This window comes from Nomascus leucogenys, chromosome 13 (genome assembly GCF_006542625.1).
Source record: "Nomascus leucogenys isolate Asia chromosome 13, Asia_NLE_v1, whole genome shotgun sequence".
Lineage (NCBI taxonomy): Eukaryota > Metazoa > Chordata > Mammalia > Primates > Hylobatidae > Nomascus > Nomascus leucogenys.
Genome location: NC_044393.1, coordinates 91,087,482 through 91,110,684, shown reverse-complemented (window position 1 = coordinate 91,110,684; position 23,203 = coordinate 91,087,482). Strand labels below are relative to the sequence as shown.

The following is a 23,203-nucleotide window of genomic DNA, read 5'->3' as shown; positions in this document are numbered from 1 at the left end:
AACTATGGCATACTCATATAATGGAATATCATTCAATGGTACAAAGAATTATCTAATATTTGCAACAATAAAGATGAATCTCAAAAATGTGCTGAATGAAAGAGGCTTTACACTACACTACATGATTCCATTCATATGAAGTTCTGCAACAAGCAAAACTTAAAGTAAGGTGGAGATAAATCATATCAGTGATTACCTGTTAAGGGGTACAAGTCGGAATAACTATTGGGAAATGTCATAAGATAACTTTCTGTGGTGATGGTAACATTCTGTATCTTTGGGTATAGAATGATTTGGCTTACATGTGTGTAGTCATTTGCCGTAATTCAACAAATATGTGCCAAAGAATTGTGCAAAATGTATTAATAACAACTCTTTGTATTTGCGTTGTATATAAGTGTAATATCTGAAGATAAATAACTATAATCAAACTTTGGACTGTAGCTAATAATATACATGGTGAGAAATTTATGAAAAAGTGAACTGGTTTCTAGAACTTACTTTCAAATGCATAGAAATCAGATAGATTAATAGATGAATGAAGTGTGGGATAAGTGATAAATATGAGAAAGCAAAGTAAAATATTAATGGTGAAATTTAAAGTGGTAGGTAATGGGTATTATTGTAAACTTGTTTGAAAAGTTCAATACTAAATTTTTGGAAAAAATCCATTTTCCATTTCTTTTAAAAAAAAGTTAAAATAAGAATAGAAAGATGGTTCCTAACATATATCAATAAAACAATTCTCTTAATAGCTAACTTTGTGCTTGATACTTTGCCCACGAATTTCCATTAAAGTCAAGCATAAAATAAGGGTTGCCAACCATCATCAGTTTAATTATATTATTCTGGAAGAAATAGACAATACGATTAGACATATGGATGTATAAGATAATATTAATACAAAGAAAAATTATCCTTATTTTCCTGTAATATAATTCTATACTTAATATCCAGAGAAGGGACTACAAAACATTTTTATAAACAATAAGAGATTTAACTTGATCAATTATATAATAAATAGAATATAAATATACTGTATAAACATAATATAAAGTAAAAATAATAAATATAAAAATAAAATAATAGTAAGAAAAGAAGCATTATAATAAAAGAAGCACAAGTTACAAAATATAATGGATTATATTTACAGTAGAAACCAAGGAAGTGAAATACCTAGGGAAAATATCATAATTCACATGCAATAAAACATACAAGAGAAACATAAAACTCAGTTAAGAAATAAATATATGTATATATGGGCCGGGTATGGTGGCTCACACCTGTAAACCCAGCATTTTGGGAGGCCGAGGCAGGTGGATCATCTGGGGTCAGGAGTTCGAGGCCTCCTGGCCAAGACGGTGAAACTCTGCCTCTACTAAAAATACAAAATTTAGCTGGGTGTGGTGGCGGGCGCCTGTAATCCCAGCTACTCGGGAGGCTGAGGCACAAGAATTGCTTGAACCTGGGAGGCAGAGGTTGCAGTGAGCCAAGATCCGCGCCACTGCACTCCAGCCAGGCAACAAAGTGAGACTCTGTCTCAAAAAAAAAGAAAAGAAAGAAATATATGTATATATGAAAAGAACTGAAATGGAGATACTTTCTATGTTTTTGTAACAAGAAGATTCAAAACTATCAAAATGTCAATATTGTTTAAAATTTAACCTAAAATTCAATACTGTCCTAATTAATATCTCAAGAAGATATAGAATTTAGAATATGGGGCCAAGAAATAAAATTTAAATATATAAATACGTACAACCTTTATGAAAAAGTCCTAAGTCACAACTAATCAGGGTTCAAGTAGCTGCTATTTTATGGAAGCTACTCAGGGAGAAAACCTGTGTTCTTTAGCACATATTCATTGGGACCTCTATTACCAATAACGTAATCCAGAGGGCTCTTGTAACAAGTTGCCTGAGTTCCATAAGTGACTCAGCCAGTGACTCAGGTAAATGCTAATCTATTTTCTATCACTATGGATTTCCCTATTTGCATGTGCTTAATGGCCTCTATTCTCAAAGAATACATAGTCTAGCCCACAAACATTTAACCTTTCTACTACAATCCTTGGAATCACACCTAAGGTACACTTAGTAACACCTGTAATCGCCCTCCACGTTGGACTTTATAATCCACAGATTAAGATTCTTGTTAGCTTTTCCTACTCTTCCTTTTTCTCAACCCTGCTTCCCTCATGATCTTAATACTGTTATTTCAATAAGGTAAGAAAGAAAGAACTCCAAACAAATCAGAGGCCCAGAAGCCATGCCGCCCCTGCCCTTTCCCCACTTCACATATTCATTTCTTTTCAATAACACCCCGTAGGCCACAAAAAGGGACCTTATTTCTCTGACCTCGGTCACCTGCTGGTCAGGTGTGCAGTCTATCCTTTCCGATTGGGGAATCTCTGGGCACTCTGGAGTAAATGAAGTATCTGCATAGGAATTAAAGGATAAAGTTGAAAATGTGTAGTGTAATCACAGCTCCAGGAAGGAAGCCAGCAAAGTTACAGACTTTCTGCCAATTCTCCACACAACAGATCACCGGTAGCTGCTGGTATCTATATTTGCATACAATGTTTAACACTTCTCCAAGCTGGTAGCTATATTTGCATATGATGTTTAACACTTCCCCAAGGTTAAACACGTTTATTTCTACTTTGTTTGCTTTTTAAACATATACAATTTATATACCACAAAATTCATCCTCTTAAAGTATATGTCAATGGTTTTTAGTTATGAAGTTGTACAACCTATGACCACTGTCGAATTCCAGAACAATTTCATCACTCCAAAAAGAAAAAAACATACACATTAGCAGTTATTTTCTATTCGCCTGTTCTCCTAATCCCTGGCAAACACTCATCTATTTTCTATCACTATGGATTTGCCTATTCTGAACGTTTTCTATAAAAAGAATCATAAAATTTGTGGCCTTTTGTGCTTGGCTCCTTTCACTTGGGGTAAGGTTTTGCAGGTTAATCCATGTTGTAGTATGTATCAGTGCTTCATTGCTTTTAATGGCTGAATCACATTTTTTTTGTGTGGATAGACCACATTCTGTCTGTCTATTCATCGGTTCATGTACATTTGGGTTGTTTCTACTTTTGGACCATTATACACAATCCTGCTATGAACATTCGCATAAGTTTCTCTGTGAGCTATGTTTTCAGTTTTCTTGGTTATATACCTAGAAGTGGAATTGTTAGGTCATGTGGTTAACTCTATCTGTAGCTTCTCCAGGAACTGACAAAGTTTTCCAAAGTAACCACACCATTTTAGCCATGTAGAAGCCAGTTTCTCTGTAACCTCAACAACACTTGTTTTTATCTGTTTTTAATTATAGTCATCATCGTGGGTGTGAAAGTGGTATGTTATCGTTTTGATTTGCACTTCCCAAATAACCGATGATGTTGAATACACTTTCATGGGTTTAGTGGCCATTTATAGATTTCCTTGGGAGAAATGTCTATTTAAATGTTTTACTCATTTAGAAACCTTTTTTTAAAAAATTTGGATTTGTAGTATTTCTTTATACATCCTAAGAGAATATGTTCTCTTATATTCCAATGTATTATCTTAGGATGTAAAAAGACATGTATTTGCAAATGGTGTATCTGATAAGGGCCTAACATCGGATACGTCATCTGCAGATATGTTCCCTGAATCTGTGGATTGTTTTTCACATTCTTGATAGTTTTCTTCAAAGTGTGCTTCAAAGCACAAAGTTTTTTTCAATTTTGATGAAGTCCAATTTGCCTATTTTTTTCTTTGGTTGCTGTGCTTTGGGTATCATCTAAGAAACTGTTATCTAATCCAAGGTCACAGACATTTTTATTTACATTTTCTTAGAGTTTTATAGTTTTGGCTCTTATATTTAGGTCTTTGATCAATTTTGAGTTAATGTTTATATATGTTGTCAGGTAGGGATCCAACATTATTTTTTTTTTTGTTACCAGGGAAGCCCTGAATAAATAGCTGGAAAAGTATTTTTTCTTACTGTTTTTTCTTTAGTTTCTTATTTATAGGCACAGCTGCTTAAAGACACCAGAGGGCTCAGGCTACATATCAGGAAGACATTATTGGCCCCATTGGAAATATACATCTTCACTCAACATTGGCTATTCTTACTTTAGGCTTTATCAACTTTGTGGAATCTTCTCCCCATAACAACAGCAGAAGTAGGACTGGTTCATGGACTCCATGAACCATCTAAAATCCAGAATTTCATCAGAATTTGGAGAAAACAGTTACTGTGGGTATTAGCAGGTGCCCTTTAATGCTTTCGTTTTGATTCAAAACAAAGCCCCCAAATATATTCACTATCACTATCTTTATGGCTCTACATTTGTTTGTGTACACATGTATACATTGCAATAAAAACTTGTCTTAAAACTGGATTCCTGCAATATGCAACAACATGGATGAACCTTGAAGATATTATGCAAAGTGAATTAAGCCAGTCACAAAAGGACAAGTACTCTGGGAGTCCACTTACATAAATTATCTAAAATAGTCAAACTCATAGAAGCAAAGAAGAGAACGGTAGTTGTCAGGAGTTGGGGGAACAGGGAATGCGGAGTTGCTAATCCCCATGTATAACATTTCAGTTATGCAAGATGAATAAGTTCCAGAAATCTGATGTGCAACATTGTTTCAATAGATAACAATATTGTATTACACACTTAAAAATCCAGTAAGAGGGTAGATGTTATGTTCTGTTCTTACCACAATAAAAACAAATTGATTTTAAAGCCTCCCTTTCAACCCATGGAAATACATCTTCAAAAAGAAAAAAAACCAGAGAAAAGTTCAGTATGTAAGACAGTTAAAAGCAGAACTACTCTGCATAAATCAGAATGTGGTTTAGGGTGAATGCAGGTGTGAAGATCTAGTTTTATATCAAATAAAATAAACCAATTATTCATATACACTGGATAGCAATCTCAGGAGACTTGTTACCCAAAAAATGTTTTATAGGGGAGAAGTAGGAATAAGCTCAAAATGGCTTATATCAATGGTTTTCAGATCATCTTTCAAAGTTGTAATAGTTCCTAGAAAGTGTCTTAATGTTTACTGCGAAGAGAGGTGAAAAGAGATGGAACAGGTAGGGTTCTACTATCAGGACAGCTTCTTTTCACTGTAGGCTCAATTCACATCTGTAAAGTGAGCTTGTCAAGCAGAACAAAGCCCAAATTCAGCTTTAACTGAAAATACATTTTTGAATTACACACATTTTATTATTTAAAGTATAATATGTACATGAAAGAGAAGGCATTCTGTTTGATGCTTCTGGGTGCCTGAGAGAGAGAGAGAGAGACAGACAGACAGACAAAACAGTTTCAAAGGCACATATGAAGAAACTATAGCTATGTATGTTGGTATAACCAGGCCAACTTAATCATCCCACCTCCTCCCTGTAACCTTAGTTTCCTTTTCCATAATATAATGGGGCTGGGCACTGTTAGCTTAACAGTCCCTTCTCATTGAAGGCAGTATGACTTCATGGCTCTGGGTTGAAGGGCAAGCATCTGGTGAGCCTAATTTTGCATCTTGTTAAAATTGCACCAAATGGGGCTTGGCAGACCCTAAATATCACTAGCATTCAGGGTTTCAGTGCAGAAAAAGAACACTTATCTTTTGGAGTTGAACTTAAACTAATCATGGATGTGAATTTTGAATACTGCAATGTGGTGGCATATTGAAAAGTAAAAGAACAAAATAACCTCTTTGGCATTTAGAGGGGACTTCCTTTACCCAGCCTTCCAACCCACAAGCATCTCCTTTACCTGAAGTTTCCTCCAACACAAGAAGCAGCAAGAGGATGTCTATGGCCACCACAATTATGCAGAAGATGATCAGAAGGACTTCCAATACACGGAGCTTCCTCGCCATCTAGATAGACACAGATAATTGGGTTACAACAAATCACAAGGCCCCACCAATCTAAGAGGATACATAATCATTGTATCCAAACGTGGAATTGTTTGCAAGATGACCTTGATTATCAGCATCCTCTTTACATAATCTAAAGAATATTTGTTTCCACTTATCAGTGTCCCTAATTAACTCTAGCTTTACCTCCAACACCTGTAGAGCTCTTGCCTTTTTTGCATGTAGAGGAATTGAGGATTGTCCAAGGAAAAGTATATCAGACATGAAGAACTGAAGGGAAAATGTTGTGGAATAACACACAGAAGAAAGATGAGGGGCTGAGGTAGTTCACAAAACCCTTTAGATGTCACTTTGATCTTCACATCCACCTAATGTAGTAGACAGGAAGGTATGCTCAGGGAGAGAGAAAGTAGCAAAACTTGAATCTAAGTCTTCCTCTTTCAACTGCCCTGGGCATGATGCTGAAGCCACTGTTTAGACTGTTTAAACATCACTGACACGCTCAAGGATCTGGTAACAAAAATGACCCTGATACCCAGCATAAGGCTTGCTGGTATGTTTACACCACACAACTCACATAAATTTGGTGGCTCCCAGTAACCCCGAAGATAATTTATTGACCCAAGATTTAAAATATTTTCTATATTGGAGGATGTACTGAACTGGGAATCAAAGGGCTTGAATTCTTGTCCTGATTTTCTTACTAACAGATGGGCTATTTACCTATTTGGATCTGTATTTCTTCATCCACAAAAATGAGATCAAACGCTGGATGTGTTCTCATTTTTCTGCTCTAATTTTAGTAAATCTAACATTATTACATGTCTCACAGATCCATGACAGCCCTCAGCTGCAATGCCTTCTTTGCCATTCCATCTCCATCATCCTCAAATGTTAGCTAGCCCCTGGAATTTATCATCCCCAGAACTGTTCCACTTTTGAAATTGTAAATCCATATGCAAATGAGCAATGTCCTTTTACTGTCTCATTGTCTTACTTTATTTTATTTATTTATTTATTTATTTATTTATTTATATATTTTGAGATGGAGTTTCGCTCTTGTTGCCCAGGCTGGAGTGCAATGTCACGATCTCGGCTCATCGCAACCTCTGCCTCCCGGGTTCACGCAATTCTCCTGCCTCAGCCTCCTGAGTAGCTGGAATTACAGGCATGCGTCACCATGCCCTGCTAATTTTGTATTTTTAGTAGAGACAAGATTAATCCATGTTGGTCAGGCTGGTCTCGAACTCCTGACCTCAGGCGATCAGCCCACCTTGGCCTCCCAAAGTGCTGGGATTACAGGCATGGGCCACTGCACCCGGTCTGCCTTACTTTATTTTAATAAAGTATTTTATCACATCAAGGCTGCTGTTATCTTTCCATTTCCTTTTAATCTCTTAGCCCTTCCTAGCTGTTAACCCTAACTGACCTAGGCCTCAGTATTGATTATTTAACTTGCCATTGCTCTCATCTTCCTTGCTCCCTATCTGCTAACAGAATCTGCAGGATGAAACTCTCCATCCAAACATCTGCCTTCTGTGCTGACACACCTAGCTCAATGTGTGTCACTGAGGCTCATAATCTCCTAAATAAACTGGGCCTGCAAGCCGACTGATGGTCTTGACAGTGCCTCTCACTTTTCACAGCAGTAATTTTATTTTTATTTTATTTTATTTTTTTGGAGATGGAGTCTCACCCTGGAGTGCAGTGGCCGCAATCTCAACTCGCTGCAACCTCCACCTCCCAGGTTCAAGGGATTATCCTGCCTCAGCTTCCTGAGTAGCTGGGACTACAGGTGCATGCCACTACGTCTGGCTAACTTTTTGTATTTTTAGTAGAGATAGGATTTCACCATGTTGGCCAGGCTGGTCTCGAACTCCTGACGTGAAGTGATCCACCCACCTCGGCATCCCAAAGTGCTGGGATTACAGACATGAGCCACCGTGCCTGTCCTCACAGCAGTAATTTAAAAAATTGTTCCTTCTATCCTTCTTTTCAGGCCTGACCTCTGTTACCTACACTCTTATTCTCATGCAATATCATCTCTGATATAACAAAAAAATAACGATTTTGCAGAAACTATACTATCTCTCTGCTTCTCAAGCCAAGCTTTTCCACAAAGGTTATTCACATCTGGGTAAATTCTTATTTGTCCCCCTCTATTCTCAATGAAACAGTTTTTCCTCTTCTTGTTTAGGCATAATGCTTGCATCTGTTATCTAGATCTCTCAGTTGTTGAATTTCTCAAAAATTTTACTCCACCAATTATCTCTTCTTGTTTTGCATTATCAAATTCACTCTCTAAATATCTTTCCTTCATAAATATACCCCAAATCACCCCAAACTCTGTTATTGACTGTATGTGCTTCTCCAGGTAACATAATAACATTCTTTTTCCTTCCAGAGCTAATCTTCCAAAACGATAATTCCACACTTTCTGTATTCCCTTCCTCAAGTGTTATTGGCTTGGCTGTGTTTTCTGCATTCCGCTGGAAATGCTCCCACCAAGGTTACTAGTGACATAGTGGCTGAATACAATGGGCGCTGTCTTAATCACTTAACCACTTCCTCCTCCATGAAACTTTCCGCCTATGGATTCCTTGATAGGAATCTTGGCTTTCCACCTCGATTTCTGGCTTATCTTCAGTATTCTTTGTAGTCTCCTATTTCTTTCTTTCTTTCTTTCTTTCTTTTTTGAGATGGAGTCTCGCTCTGTTGCCCAGGCTGGAGTGCAGTGGAACGATCTCAGCTCACCACAACCTCTGCCACCCAGGTTCAAGTGATTCTCCTGCCTCAGCCCCACAAGTAGCTAGGACTACAGGCACCGCCATTATGCCCAGCTAATTTTTGTATTTTTGTAGAGACAGGGTTTCACCATGTTGGCCAGGTTGGTCTTGAACTCCTAACCTCAGGTGATCCGCCCGCCTTGGCCTCCCAAAGTGCCAGGATTACCAGCATGAGCCACCACACTCAGCCCTATTTCATTAAATGTTGATGTCCCCCAAATTCTGATGTAGGTTTCTTTTTTAAACTACGCAAACACCTTGAGTAATCTCCACCACTCATGTGACTTTATGTGACATGTGATGGCAATCCAACCTGTATTTCTAGCCCAGGGATTTAGATTCATATATTCAACTGCCTATTGGATGTCCCACAGATACAACAAGATTTAACATGTTTAAACATGAAATCGTCTCTCCCCACACCTCACTCCCAGTTCCTGTCAATTTGGCCAAATTATCGGTTCCTCAAATAATTAATTACTTGAGGGATAGAATCACGTTATAAAAGAAAAACCTAGGAATTTTCTTTAATTCCTCTCTTTCTGTTAGTTCTCACAGCCAGTTAACAGTTCAGTCAGACTAATTTCCCGGTATCTTTGGGTCATTACCCAAGTGACCAGCACAAACAGGGTCATTTGGATCTCCTATATTCAAGCCTTTAATGGATCTCTGAATAAACCAAAAACCCTTTAGCTTTGTGATCAAAGGTCTTCAGGGCATTTCCTAACCCCAGCCGCTCAGCCTCTCCTCTCCCCATATTCCCACCATACTAAACCAGCACTTATGCAGCAACAAGCTATTAAATATAAGTCAACAGGGACAAAGAATGTTCTCTCTCTTATTTTTATGTTTATTTTGCATCTCCTCTTACTTTACATTTCCCTGCATCCCTGCTCTTCTCAACTCCTCCCCAATGCCAGGACCATTTCTACAAATATTTTTATATAGGTATATAGCTTCGATTTTTAATTACGGTAGCCTTTAGGTTAATGTGTAATAATTCCATAAAATAAGCACTTTAATATTGAAATAGAGGTAAGGAACTAGGATCTACAGGTAATTTGCCAACAGGCATTTAGGAAGAACCCTTAGCCCTTGGAGACATGAGGTTTGGGATTAAAATTGGGGTTTATTAACTATTCTTTACTGTTTACCTAAATTAATCAGTTGTCTCTCTCTCTTTTAGTCTAAACTATTTAAAAGATATACTCTAATCCCCATAAAATATATATCATATTACTGTATTCTCATAAAATCCCTGCATTGAAGCTGATCAGACAGATATCATGATTTCCATTTTACAGACGAATATTAAGGAATTTTGTCTAGTCACGGTTAGTGGTGGAACTGAGACAAACACTAAGAGCCGCTACTTTTTAAAATAGTATTTGAATACCCTCTCCACAATGTATCCTAGGCTGCAGAGCTTAAAGACTTAGAGGATCGGTCTCCAGTGGTGGAATTTCAGGTAGGGAAAGAAGTATGAAGGACCTACCCCAAGAATGCTATGGTATCAAACTTCGTTTCTTATACACACAGCCCACAACTCAATACCACAGCAAACGCGTTATTCATCAATTGGTCTCCCTCTCCAAGTATTATTTCTCACCACAGGGAGATTTTTTTCTTTCTAGCCTCTAAAAGTCAGCAGCAGGGACCTAGTCCACAGCTCCTCAATCCTCCTGAGGGAGCAGGTTCAGCACCTTAGCTCAGGAAGTTCAGGAACACTCTGGGAATAACCCTGGGCATTTTCCTGCCTTAGGAGCTATTATCATTCAGGCAGAGGATAGGATGGGGATTCCTAAAGGTAGAAATTCTTCCCTACTTAGAAACCCTTCCTGCCCAAAGCTGGGAGGAATTCACCTTCCTCCAAACCCATGCCATCTTGAGATAGTTTCCAGAAGGATCCCATCTGTTTCCCCTGTCCTTAATTTATCCCAATGAGAGATGAGGATCTCACACCAGACCTCCCCCAACCTGTCCTCCAAACACTGACACCACACACACACACACACACACACACGCACACACACGCACACACTCACACACGCGCACACACGCACGCGCACACACGCGCACACGCACACACCCGCACACACACACACGAGTCTCCTCTCCATCAACTATCTCATCCTCACTCCTCATCTTTTATGGAAAAGGAAGAAAATAAAAAGTCCAGAAGAAAAACATGGGCATCCAGATCACTTAGCAGCAGACAGAAAATCACATAAAGAGAAAGGGACCCTCCTGCCCTTGTTCAAAGCCCTGCTTGCATGGAGAAGCGTACTCACCTCATCACCTTTTTTTTCTATGCTGTGTCTCTCCCTCAGCAATTCATAGGGAGCACTGAGCAAAGGTAACTGGGCCGAGGTAGCCAGCTTCTGCCACGATTAATTTATTGCCCTGTAAAGTTGACAGCAACTGGAGGAGGGGAGTGCATATTCCAATAGATCATAAAAGAACCCTTGCTCTCCATGTGACACAGAATGAAAGCTCCTTTTGTTAATAAAAGGGGAAGGTGGTTTTTTTTTCTAATCATTGTCCCTCTTCTGTATCCCTGTTACTTCTGTATCTGATTACTTGTCACGTCATGTTTCCTCATCTATACATGTAGCCTAAAGTGCTCAAGAGCTAGGGTCTTATCTATCTTCCTCACTGTTGTATCTCCTGTGCTTAGCACTCTGCCCAATATCCATAGTTCTTTTTAAATATATAGCTATTTATTTAATAAGTGAAAGAAGGATTAGCTCTCAGTTCATCACTTGTTCTTTTCTCCATTTTCATCCTCCAGAGTTCTCTTGGTATAACTCAGCTTTTCATTAATTCAAACGATCCTTTCCACCCATTATTCTAAATAGTGAAGTACCATTAAAGTAGAAATTATACAAACCTGTCCAGGCGCAGTGGCTCACACCTGTAATCCCAGCACTTTGGGAGGCCAAGGCGGGCGGATCACCTGAGGTCAGGAGTTTGAGACCAGCCTGGCCAACGTGGTGAAACCCCATCTCTACAGCCAGGCATGGTGGCAGGCGGCTGTAATCCCAGCTACCCAGGAGGCTGAGGGAGGAGAATCGCTTGAACTCAGCAGGCGGAGCTGGCAGTGAGCTGAGATTGCCCCATTGCACTCCAGCCTGGGCAACGAGAGCAAAACTCCATCTCAAAAAATAAAATAAAAAAGAAAGAACATGTACAAACCTAAAGTGGGAAGACGCCTCTAGTGGATATTTGTCATGTTCTTTGATGGCTCAGCATCTTTCAAAACCTCTTGGAGGTGGGGAGGGAGACAAGGGTTGAAACACTACCTATTGGGTACTATACTCACTACCTAGGTGACAGGTTCAATCACACCCCAAACCTCAGCATCACACAATACACCCTTGAAATGAACCTGTATATGCACCCTGAATCTAAAATAAAAGTTGAAAAAAATTTAAAAACAGAGGATCTTTAAAAAGAAAAAACAAAAAACCTCTTAATAAATCAACTTAAGGACTTTTTCTCCAAATTCTGCCTCCCCAAAGAAACAGCTAGAAATTCTCTTTCACAGCCTTTCTTTCACCCAAGGTAGAGGCAAGTGGCTGGAGCTTTGTGAATGAGATATTCCTGTGAGTGACTTACATCCAAAAGAAGGTGTAGATAAGGAGGTACCATGTAAAATCCAGGATGTTGGAAAGATAGCTCGTTTCAGAGGCAGCAGGGACAAGAGACCTAGTGGCATCCTGTGCTCAGTATTTGGGGTTGCAAGCTGCCAGATATGTGCTCAGGGCAGTGGCAGTAGAAACCGCTACAGAGTAACCTGGGGCTTGTCCCTAGCCACATGGCCTACAAACCTGACTCTCTAGTCCTACTGGAGTTTCAATGAGTCACCAATATCTTTTTAAAATTTTTCTTAAGCCAGCTGAAGTGGATTTTTTAATTGACATATAATTTCCAAACCACAAGATTCACTCTTTTATACAGTTGTTTTTTTAAAAAAAATTTACAAAATTCTGAAACTATCACCACTATCTAATTCCAGAACATTTTTGCCACCCCCCAAAAATAATTAGTGGTCACTCCCCATTCCCATCTCCCCCTGTTTCTGCAGCCACTAACCTACTTTCTGTCCTTATGGATTTACCTATTGTGAACATTTCATATAAATGCAGTCATACAATATGTGGCCATCTGTGTCTAGCTTCTTTTACTTGGCATAATATTTTCAAAGTTCATCCACACCATTTCAGGTATCAGTATTTGTTCCTTTCCATGTCTGGATATGTATCAGTTAATATACATCTAGATTGTTGATACTTTTTGCCTGTTATGAACTATGCTGCTAATGAGCTGACATGTTTTTTTAAAATTCTGCCTGGAATATACCTAGGAGTGGAATCATGGGTCATGTGATAAGTCTTTAACTTTTTGAAGAACTGCAAAACTGCTTTCTACTGTGGCAGCAGCATTTTACATCCCCATTCCTGCCAGTAATATATGAGGGTAGAGAGGGCTCTTTTGGTGGCACCTAAGAACTGTAAATAACAGTGTTCATAGTAGTGAATCTTTCGTGTTTGCTTCCAATGCTCAGTATATGGAAAAGCACACATACCCACACACACAGAGAGAGAGAGAGAAAGTGAGAGAGACAGAGAGAGGGATAGAGAGAGACTAGGTTTCTGCATTTATGAACTCCTGGAATGACATATTCAGCTTTTCATTTGCCCCAGTACAAGGTGGCCTTTGTTAGAGGGGAAATGTACCAAGATCTCATTTCAAATTGGGAAGGCATCCTGGCAAAAGATCAAGAAGGGAGATTTATTGTTACATAAGATCTTTCTATTCTTTGTGTGATATTTTACCTTTAACTCCCCACATGCTGTGCACATTTGTGACTTCGTTTATGTTACAGTGGTAACCAACAGGCCCAGCTAATTTATAACCTGTTTCCTAAAGTGCAGAAAATAGCTACCTTCACCATCCGTTCTTGCTAACTAGTAATTGGAAGATATTGGATCACCATACTGGTGTTGACCAATGAGAAAATAACAGAGCCACTTTTAAGGGTAGAGACAGGCACGTGACCCGACGTCTTCCAGTTGTCTATCGGTAATAAGGCACGGCAAAGTTAGCTATTGGCAGAACTCAAACAGTTGTCACAGCAAGCTGCTGGTTGGAATCATCAGATCAGAAACTAGTAATATGAGTCACCCTTAACTTCCAGAACACCTTTCTCCAAGGCCAGATGCAAAACTCTCAATGACTCTGCTGCTATGACAAGAACAAAGAAATATTGATGAGATCTTGACGACACCTGCCACGGCCAACATAACCTTATCTTTGTAGGTATATATGACATTTAATGTTATAACATTAATAAGAAAGGAATAGATGTCTCCCTATTTAAGTGAAAGAGTTTGAGAGTGTTATTTTTTTATTTTGGCACACCTATGAAGAAAGAAAGTAAAATTATGTGATCTGAAAAACAGAGCATATGTGGAAAAGGAAGGCCCCCAGCTTCTTCCTGAATAGCTGGCCAGGAGTTGTAAGCATAGGTCCATGTTGTAGGGGCTGCTCTGGGATGGCCACAAATCGATATGGTTCCATGAGAGGTGGTTCTCAGAGTGTGGTCTGAGGAACAACCTCTGGGGGTGTTATTGAGCAAAAGGGCTCACTCTTCGATGAGCTAGAAGCCAACACTCTGACAAAGGGTTTTGAAGAAAAGCCTTTTATTGCAAGTCGACTCACAGGAGACAGGAGTCCAGCTTAAACCTGTCTTCCTATGCTGGCTTTAAGGAAGTATTTTTATCAGAAAAGGCTTAGGGGGGTGGATTCTGGGATTAGCAGGAGATTGGTGAAAGAAAGGGGAGATCTAGAAAGTCCTCAGGCATGCACAGTTATCTCTTCATGCCTCATCATGGGTCCCATGTGTAAATTTGGGAGGGAGTTAGTATGAAACTGTGGTGGAAATTCAGGCTGTGACGTCAGCAAGCTCTTTCTTCGTTAACTCCGGTGAGCCATATTGGTTCCAACCGATAATGTCTTTTTCACACATTTCTGGCTGAAATTTAGCATTTTGTTAGGTTATGAATGTAGACAACAGAACACAGTAGTTTTCACAGCACATGAGTTTGTCAAAAATGGAATCACAGATCTTTCCATATTACATTATGATATTGTAGTGGATATCCCAAAATATTGTTGATGTTGATCATTACATTGAAATTATGGCATTGTTACTTCCACTGTTGGATCTTTTCATTTAATTTGATAACGAAAAAAATACATCTCATGGGTTTACTATATCATCTTTAATATTTGGATAAGTGTATTGTAATATGATAAGTTTCCTTTGAAATAGCATGCATTTTGCTTGATGCATTTAAAACAGTGTTGTGAGGAGGAATTCCGTAGGTTTCACTAGGCTGTCAGTGGGGTCCCTGACACTTCACATGCTCCAAAGCCCCACTGGCCTCACTAGGGCCTTGGCCATCAGAATTATGTAGTCAGAATGCCTCTCCTTAAGCACTTTGTGGCAGCCAGAGCCAAATTCCACCAACATATCCTTGATGGTAACATTAAATATTTTTTAAATATCAAGTAAATAATGTTTTCATCTTTGTGGCCTTCCTGAGTTTGTTAGAGGAGAGCTGACAAGTTTCCCACCTTTTTGAGCAAAGGATTCCCATGGCTGCTTTTCCATATTTCACCAGTTTCCTAGTTAGCTCAGGCCCTCATCCAAATGCCCTTTATTGTGATAATTAGATGATTTAACAATATTGTTTGTCTCTAGCCTTATGCAGGTGCTGACACACGAGTGTGCAGGGAGAATGAATGGCTTCCTGGTTATAAGAAAAGAAGAAAACACAGACAGGTAGACTCATTCATTCCAAACACATTCCTTTTCAACTAATTTTCAGTTAACATCAAAAGTTAATATTCCTGTTGAACGTTAATATATAATTTCCTTATCTCACATTTTAACCCTATAGAATTTTAAGCAAGAAGGTTGCAACTCCTATTTTTACTGGAGTTGGTATTTTCCTAAATATAGCAACTGCTATGATGATTAAAATAGTAATCAATAGACCCTTCCACAAACCTACATCTTATAAAAGGCTCCTTGCAGAGATGTAAGAAAAAGGATAATTATAAAGGTTATCATCCTATTGGTGGATTTGGCTGCAGGTTCTGTGATGCCGAAGAGAACCAGAAAGACAAATTCATAAGAGTTTGCTAAACAAGAACCTTAACCCCAAACAGAGATTACTCATGGTCAAAATAGCACAAAATTCAAAATCACTTGCAAATTCACTTGTTTTATTTTTATCTGGAATATAAATTGCATATTTTTATGTGAAATGTGGTTCTATACATTAGAAATAAGATTTACACATTTCAAAGCACACTACTGCAAAAATAAATTATTTTTAACCTCCAAACTCTCTTTTGAGCTTTGCCCGCTCAGATCTCAATCTCACCACTAGCCCTTTATGCTAAGGATTTCTCAAGACCCTCTTCTTCAGGTGAGTTGACTCTTCCTTTTTCCTCCCCATGAGGCTGCCGACAATTTTACATTATGTTCTTACTTATGATCACTTTTACTGTCATCTTCCGTTTCATCTGATCTTTCCTTGTGTTTGCCTTTTCTTTGCTTATCATGCTCCCCCCACCTATAACCAATTAGGTATATTATTCCTCCCGCCGCCTATAACCAACTAGCAGATGTTCTTTCTGGATACTTTCTTGAGATGCTGATTAGCTTCAGGACCTGGAACTGTCTCAGAAAGCTTTCTCTTGTGTATTTAACAAAAGAATGGGGTCCATTCTATGATTACAAACATGGACATACACACACTTCATCATGGACCCAGTTCATCTTCAGTAAATGTCATATGATGAACAGTCACTACCATACTAACCACACAGAGACATTAAGGTAATGCATAGATTTTCTACACCTCCCTAACTGCCTATCCCACAGGGCTAAGATTTAACCTTTAGGGTGCACATAAAAAACATATAACAAAATTAACAAAAATATTTCACCAATAGTGGGTATGAACCAATTAGCAACACACAATAATTTTTATGAGTATGAAGTGTAAGTAGTTTCAAAGTCGTTCATAGTTAGAATCTTGCTCTAAAAATTCACGGAGTGCTTCTCCAAGTCAATGAATTAAAATTATGTAGGCTGATGTTCCTGTCAGTCACATCGATGCTTAATACCTGTTAGGAACCAAAGGAAAAGAATTGGGCATCCGGTGTTGAAATTTCCTGCATGCAAATAAATCAGGTGCAAGTATCCGGTCCAAATAACCCCCTAATACTTCTACATTGTATTGTCTAGTTAAAAGACTGCCCTCAAAGTTTCAGATGAGAAGGGTGTTTTCTAATTTTTTAGAGTACAAGGATTATTAGTGGTAGAGACGGGCCTTTAAATAATTCAATATGGGCCGGGTGCAGTGGCTCACGCTGGTAATCCCAACACTCTGGGAGGCCCAGGCGGGTGGATCATTTGAGGTCAAGAGTTTGAGACCAGCCTGGCCAACATGGTGAAACCCAGGCTCTACTAAAAATACAAAAATTAGCCAGGCGTGGTGGCGGGCGCCTGTAATCACAGCTACTAGGGAGGCTGAGGCAGGAGAATCACTTGAACCCGGGAGGCGGAGACTCCAGTGAGCTAAGATTGCACCACCGCACTTCAGCCTGGGCAATAGAGTGAGACTCGGTCAAAAAAAAAAAAAGTTCAATATGCAACCACTGAAGAGAAACAACTGCACGAACTGGAGAGAATGCCCTCTTTTCCATTCTACTGAGGTATTGATTTTCCTTGGCACCATCCTTCTGTTTCCTCCTTCTCCTATTCCACTATAGCACCCCAGTGTTTGCCCAGCAAGAGTCCACTATTCCTGCTTCTTCCTAGGCAGCTGCTGTCAGGAAGGTTTCACTGCATGTGCCCTCATCAGCTTGCATGTCTGTCCCTGAGCTGGTCAGCAACAGGATTGGGCAAAGTCCTTTATGGTATAGTTGGGGAAGTTGTTGACAAGAAAACCACAAGTATGAGGAAATAAATGTAAAAAATGCAAAACTGAAAGAAAACTTTTGTTTCAGGCTTAATCATCAGGAAGGATTATGAAAGAAAAAAAGTTCAGGAAACAAATAATAAGTAAGCACACGAGGAAGAAAGTTTCATTTACCATCGGGATGATAAGTGTCAGGACCACCATACTGCATTAATCCCAAGGTATAGATTTTTCACATATTTAACATTCATGCGACGCGAGTGTGTCTTGTAATCGACAACCATAGAATTACTGTGAGCCAGGCAGCACTGATGGCATAATTGTTATTGCCTGTGCCCATGTAAGCTTCATTGCTATTACTATGTTATGAATGGATGGGCTGAAAACATTTAAATATTATTACAGGAAGGAATATTTAGTAAGATCAAGAAAGCACTAGGATGAAAATGTATATAAAGTGTGTTAGTGGCTCAGGAAAAAAACTTCATAGACACTAGTAGAAGAATTTTTATAAAATGCTGAATCACCAACATCTTTTGCAGTACAGAGGAAATATCTTAACCAATTTGTAACACATATTTTTCTTCTAAATAATAATAAATATAATAAACTAAATAATAAAATAAAACACTTTAAAACAAATTTAAATAGTACAATTTAAATACAAGTTGGTTAAGCTATTTCTAGTGCTTCTTCACATTTAGGGTCTACCTCTTCTAAATTACTTTGAGGCAGAATCATCAATGTATCTCCACTCAACATTTTCCTTCATATTATCACTTACAATATTGAAATATATAGGTAAAAGTTTATGTCTAAAGAAGTTTCAAAAACTTTCTATAAGTTTATCATAAAAGTTTGAGGCCGGGCACGGTGGCCCACGCCTGTAATCTCAGCACTTTGGGAGGCCAAGGTGGGTGGATCGCAAGGTCAGGAGATCAAGACCATCCTGGCTAACATGGTGAAAACCTGTCTCTACTAAAAATACAAAACATTAGCTGGGCATGGTGGCGGGCGCCTGTAGTCACAGCTACTCGGGAGGCAGAAGAATGGTGTGAACCTGGGAGGCGGAGCTTGCAGTGAGCTGAGATCACGTGCCACTGCACTCCAGCCTGGGCAACAGAGTGAGACTCCATCTCAAAAAAAAAAATTCAGTGTAAGGAAGCATTTTATCATAGTTTTGTCACCCTTTTTTCTTTCTTTGTGGCACATGAAATAATGAAGCAATTTTCACTGATGGTATCGTATTTGATAAAATATGATAGTTCCAACCTGTTTGGGAAGTTGATCTCTGAGGCAGAGGTGAGGGAGTCAAGACAAAGTTTTACATAGGTTTGCAGACAAGAAGACAAACATGGAAAGAATCCAGGCCTTGGATTCCAAATGATGATAAACCATGATTTTTCATTCATCTCCATGTGGTCCATTCCTAACACATGGAAAACTCAGGGATTCCCGGAGGGCCTGGCAGGAGAGGGCATCATTTGGAAGGGAAGCAGTCAGGCACTGCACTAGGCATATTAAGGGTGGAAAATACCATTCGCACTTTTCACTGGTCACAAACCTGTGTCGTGGGGTCATTGTTGAAGGAGGGTGTTATGACCATGCTGCTCACAGAGATGCTGACACTGGTAATGGGGACACTGCCCACTCCCCAGATTTCAATGTAGCCCAGTTTCAAAGGATTTGTACCAGTGATATAATTGTTGAAAATTATATAGCTTTGCATCGTATTCTGTCGAATTGGAGATAAAAGAAAAATATAATAGCAGAATTAGTTCAAATTTTTTCTAACCTCTTTTTAGGCACAAGTGTAGATCATAAAGTAAGACAACTTCAGAGTCACCATCTTGTATCTTTGGATCATGGAAACCATGATTTCATCACTCTATGTCCTATTGCCAACTCCCATCCACTTTGCATTGACAAGCAGCTGCAGGGTCTTTCGCACTGCCCTGAGCTCTATAGGAGACAAAAGTCTCAACTCAAAGTGCTTATATTGTACAGGTGGAGGAATCACAAAATGTGCAGCCCATTCCAAGGCAACTCAGGAACAAGGGCTAGATAACAGAAACAGCCTATCCATCTGTAACATGGTAAACTAGAATAATGATCATTACTGATGAGATGTGGATAGGTTTAATTGCAGAAAGCCTCCTGGGAGCATAGTAAATTTCCACCGGATGTCTAGAGAAGTAGAAGAATGTGAATTAGCAAGATGAGCAATGAAGAAATTCTAGGTGGTATTTTATGCCCTTACAATATTCAGCATCCTCCTAAGCCAGTGGAACCCTATTCTCACTTCATATCAGTCACACTTACCTGGCTGGCAGAAAAGTTGGCCAAGTAATAGAGTCCTTTCCCATAGGTATCTGCAAACAAACAACAAGATAAACATGGCCTGGACCTGTGCTGTAGAACTCTATGCTATAGAATATATAAATGCTGTTCTAATTGCCTACTTGTCTTGGTTGAGAGAGTAAGGCTTATCTTTGTTTTTATTTCTGCCTTTTGAGGGTTCTATTTTAAAATGTAAGTCCTCTTTATGGAGACTAATCAAATTCTGCACCCACACTGAGTTTACACAAAATGTTTGCAATGAATGTGTATAGACGCACCTGTCTGACAGAGTCACTTCATATAACAGTTTCCTTACACTATTTTTAAGTCACTTCTCTTCCTTGTGGTCACCATTCCCAGCATCTTCTTAATCAGCTCAGAATTTCCAGGTTGCTTTTGCTGTATGTACACATCTCCACACATACATTTATATGCACATACATATGCAAACACCAACACTGGTGGGTTTATCTTGAGGTATTAGGCAAATTTAAAAATGTGATCTCCAGAGAACAAAGATGTTCAAAGACTTCTTTGTCCTTTATCCTGAATGTGTGTCACAGGCCCAGGAAGAATATGAAGTTCAGCATAGCCAGTGAAGGTGAACTAGTCAATAGCTTGGTTTCAAGTATTCCCATCCTACACCCTGCCCTTGTGGCTGTCACACTCTTTCTGGTATGCTGGCCCTTTTCTTTTTCTTTCTCTTTTTTTTTTTTTTTTTTTGAGACAGAGTTTCGCTCTTGTTGCCCAGGCTGGAGTGCAATGGCATGATGTCGGCTCACTGCAACCTCCACCTCCCGGGTACAAGCAATTCTCCTACCTCAGCCTCCAGAGTAGCTAGGATTACAGGCATGTGCCACCACACCCGGCTAATTTTTTTGTATTTTTAGTAGAGACGGGGTTTCTGCATTTGGTCAGGCTGATCTCGAACTCCCAACCCCAGGTGATCCAGCCGCCTCGGCCTCTCAAAGTGCTGGGATTACAGGCGTGATGTACTGAGCCCGACTGTGCTGGCCCTTTTCTAAATGACTCACCACTCAGTCAGTTGCCACAGGCTATCCCTTAGAACTGTGCTGTGTAAGACAGTAGTCACTAGTAAAATGTAACTGTTTAAATTTAAGCTTGTTAAGATTGAATAAAATTAAAAATTCAATTCTTCAGATGCACTTGTCACACATTTCAAGTGCTCAATAGCCACATATGCCTACTAGATACAATATTGAACAGCAGAAGATACAGAACATTGTCATCACTGCAGAAAGTTCTATTGGACAGCACTTGTCTAGAAATAGCTAATAATTTCTTGAGCAATCCTCCTGAGAGTTTACCAATTCCTATAAACTCCTAATAGAAAATATCCCATAAATAATACAACTGATAGAGGTATTACCCCTCTTACTGGGACAGTAAACCATGTAATTTGGGAATGTGTCCTTGACCATAAATCCTATGAAAGTTTACCTCAGCTGGCTACAAATAAACTTTCCCCATGGCTCCCATATTGCTACCTTCTATAGAGGATTACAAAGGTTGCATAATGGGAGGTGATTCAAAACTGAGCTTTATTTACATGAGGAATAAAGATCATGTCCAATATGGATTATACCCTTGAATTAACAAATGATTATATTTTAAAATGTAAAATTATTTTAATAGGGAAAAGGTGAAAGCAGGCCTGTAAGATAATCCAGGAATGTAGTCAGTGCCATCAGCATGAATCTCAGGCAACCTCTACTCACCAATGCTTTGCCCATCATCCCAGAAGAGCCAGCCCTCAGCAGTTCCCTCATCATCCAAGGCAATTTTGAAGCCCATGAATTTCTGGCGGCTGCAGTGAGTGGGGAGAGAGGCATTAGCTAAAAGCAAAGCCACAGCCACAAACCAAGAGTTTACATACAAACATAAAGCAGCAAAGGGAAGTGCTTTGGGGGATAAAGACTGCATACTAGAATTCAAGAGGCTTGTGACTTAGTTCTAATTCTGTCTCTGTCTGGCTATATGACTTCATATCATGAACAAATGAATTAGTGAATGAATCAAGAGGATTCTCCTTAAAGGCTCTTAAAGTAATAACAACCAAACTAACTGGGTTCTTTCTTTCCCTTTTGAAAGGAAAATCCTGATGCTGAAAATCTTTCTGTTTTCCTGACCTAATATCCGAAACATATAGAGGGAGTTCTATTTTCAAAAGTTCTAAGTTCTTCATTTTTATTTAACTCTTTAGAATCAAATGAATAGGGAGTCTAAGAATTTTAGTATTGATACCAGAGAGATGTGAATTTTAGTCCGCATTCATGTACTTACTAGCTGTGTGACTCTGAGCAAATCACTTAGACTTTTTGCTCATCTATGAAATGGTGGTAACAGTACTAACTTCACAGAATTTATGTTTTCCTGTGGCTAAGAAAAAATAGATAATTTCCACGTGGAAATGCCCATATTCATATAGCTCTAGGCACAGGGCAAGCACTCACTGGATGTTAGTTATGGTTAATTTATACACAGACTTTGATCTAGAATTCTAACATCTTGTAGAGGAATAAACAATTTTTCAGCAATAGTTTTATTAGGAAAGATTCAATTAGACCCAATGGTATACTAAAACTATTATGAATCGTGGTTGCTCCTATTTTGACTTCCATTTCAATTGTGAGATTGAAAGATGATACCCTTAGACCTATCAACTCACCCACTTAGACATAAAAGAGCTGTTAATAATTAGTCGAAGAGTATAGAGTCTGAAAAAGGTTAAAATACAAACAAGCAAACAAACAAAAAACAAGTGTTGAGTAAAATTGCATGTGGGCTTGAGAGTGACGCTTACATTTTGGTGGACTTCATTACAAATTGTTGAGCTAACTGACATGTAAAGGAAAACCTGAGTCCTGTCATTCACCTTAAGTGGGTGTTCAGTGCAGGCTCTTGCCAGGGCAGGATGTAGCCCCCACGGACATGAAGATTAATGTGGTCAAGGGGGGCTGGCAATGTCTTCCACTCTCCTCTTGCATTAATATCCACACCCTGTGGGCAGAAGAAGGTAAGAGATGACAAAGGAGAGGACAGGCCCCTCCCTGAACAATGCATCCTGCCAGACATCTCATACTCCCCTCTGAACTTATGCCTGTTTATCACCCTTTGCAACATACCTGCCATTACCCATTCTGCATTCACCCAGTGC

General features: G+C 39.1%; 2 protein-coding genes across 2 annotated transcripts in view; both read right to left on the bottom strand.

Annotated features, from left to right (window-relative positions):
- The window catches only part of MGAM2 (maltase-glucoamylase 2 (putative)), a 108,299-nt gene extending 102,402 nt beyond the window's left edge, over nt 1–5,897 (bottom strand). Inside the window, exons 1-2 of the mRNA XM_030825795.1 lie at nt 5,792–5,897; nt 2,358–2,437 (exon numbers count right to left, since the gene is read on the bottom strand). Coding sequence (XP_030681655.1) covers nt 2,358–2,437; nt 5,792–5,897 — 186 coding nt within the window. The remainder of the gene's footprint in view (nt 1–2,357; nt 2,438–5,791) is intronic.
- Nucleotides 5,898–16,810: 10,913 nt separating this feature from the next.
- MGAM (maltase-glucoamylase) overlaps nt 16,811–23,203 on the bottom strand; it is a 102,780-nt gene continuing 96,387 nt past the window's right edge. The window contains exons 66-70 of the mRNA XM_030826773.1: nt 22,922–23,046; nt 21,765–21,853; nt 20,008–20,057; nt 19,250–19,420; nt 16,811–16,888 (exon numbers count right to left, since the gene is read on the bottom strand). Of these exons, the coding sequence (XP_030682633.1) occupies nt 16,811–16,888; nt 19,250–19,420; nt 20,008–20,057; nt 21,765–21,853; nt 22,922–23,046 (513 nt within the window). The remainder of the gene's footprint in view (nt 16,889–19,249; nt 19,421–20,007; nt 20,058–21,764; nt 21,854–22,921; nt 23,047–23,203) is intronic.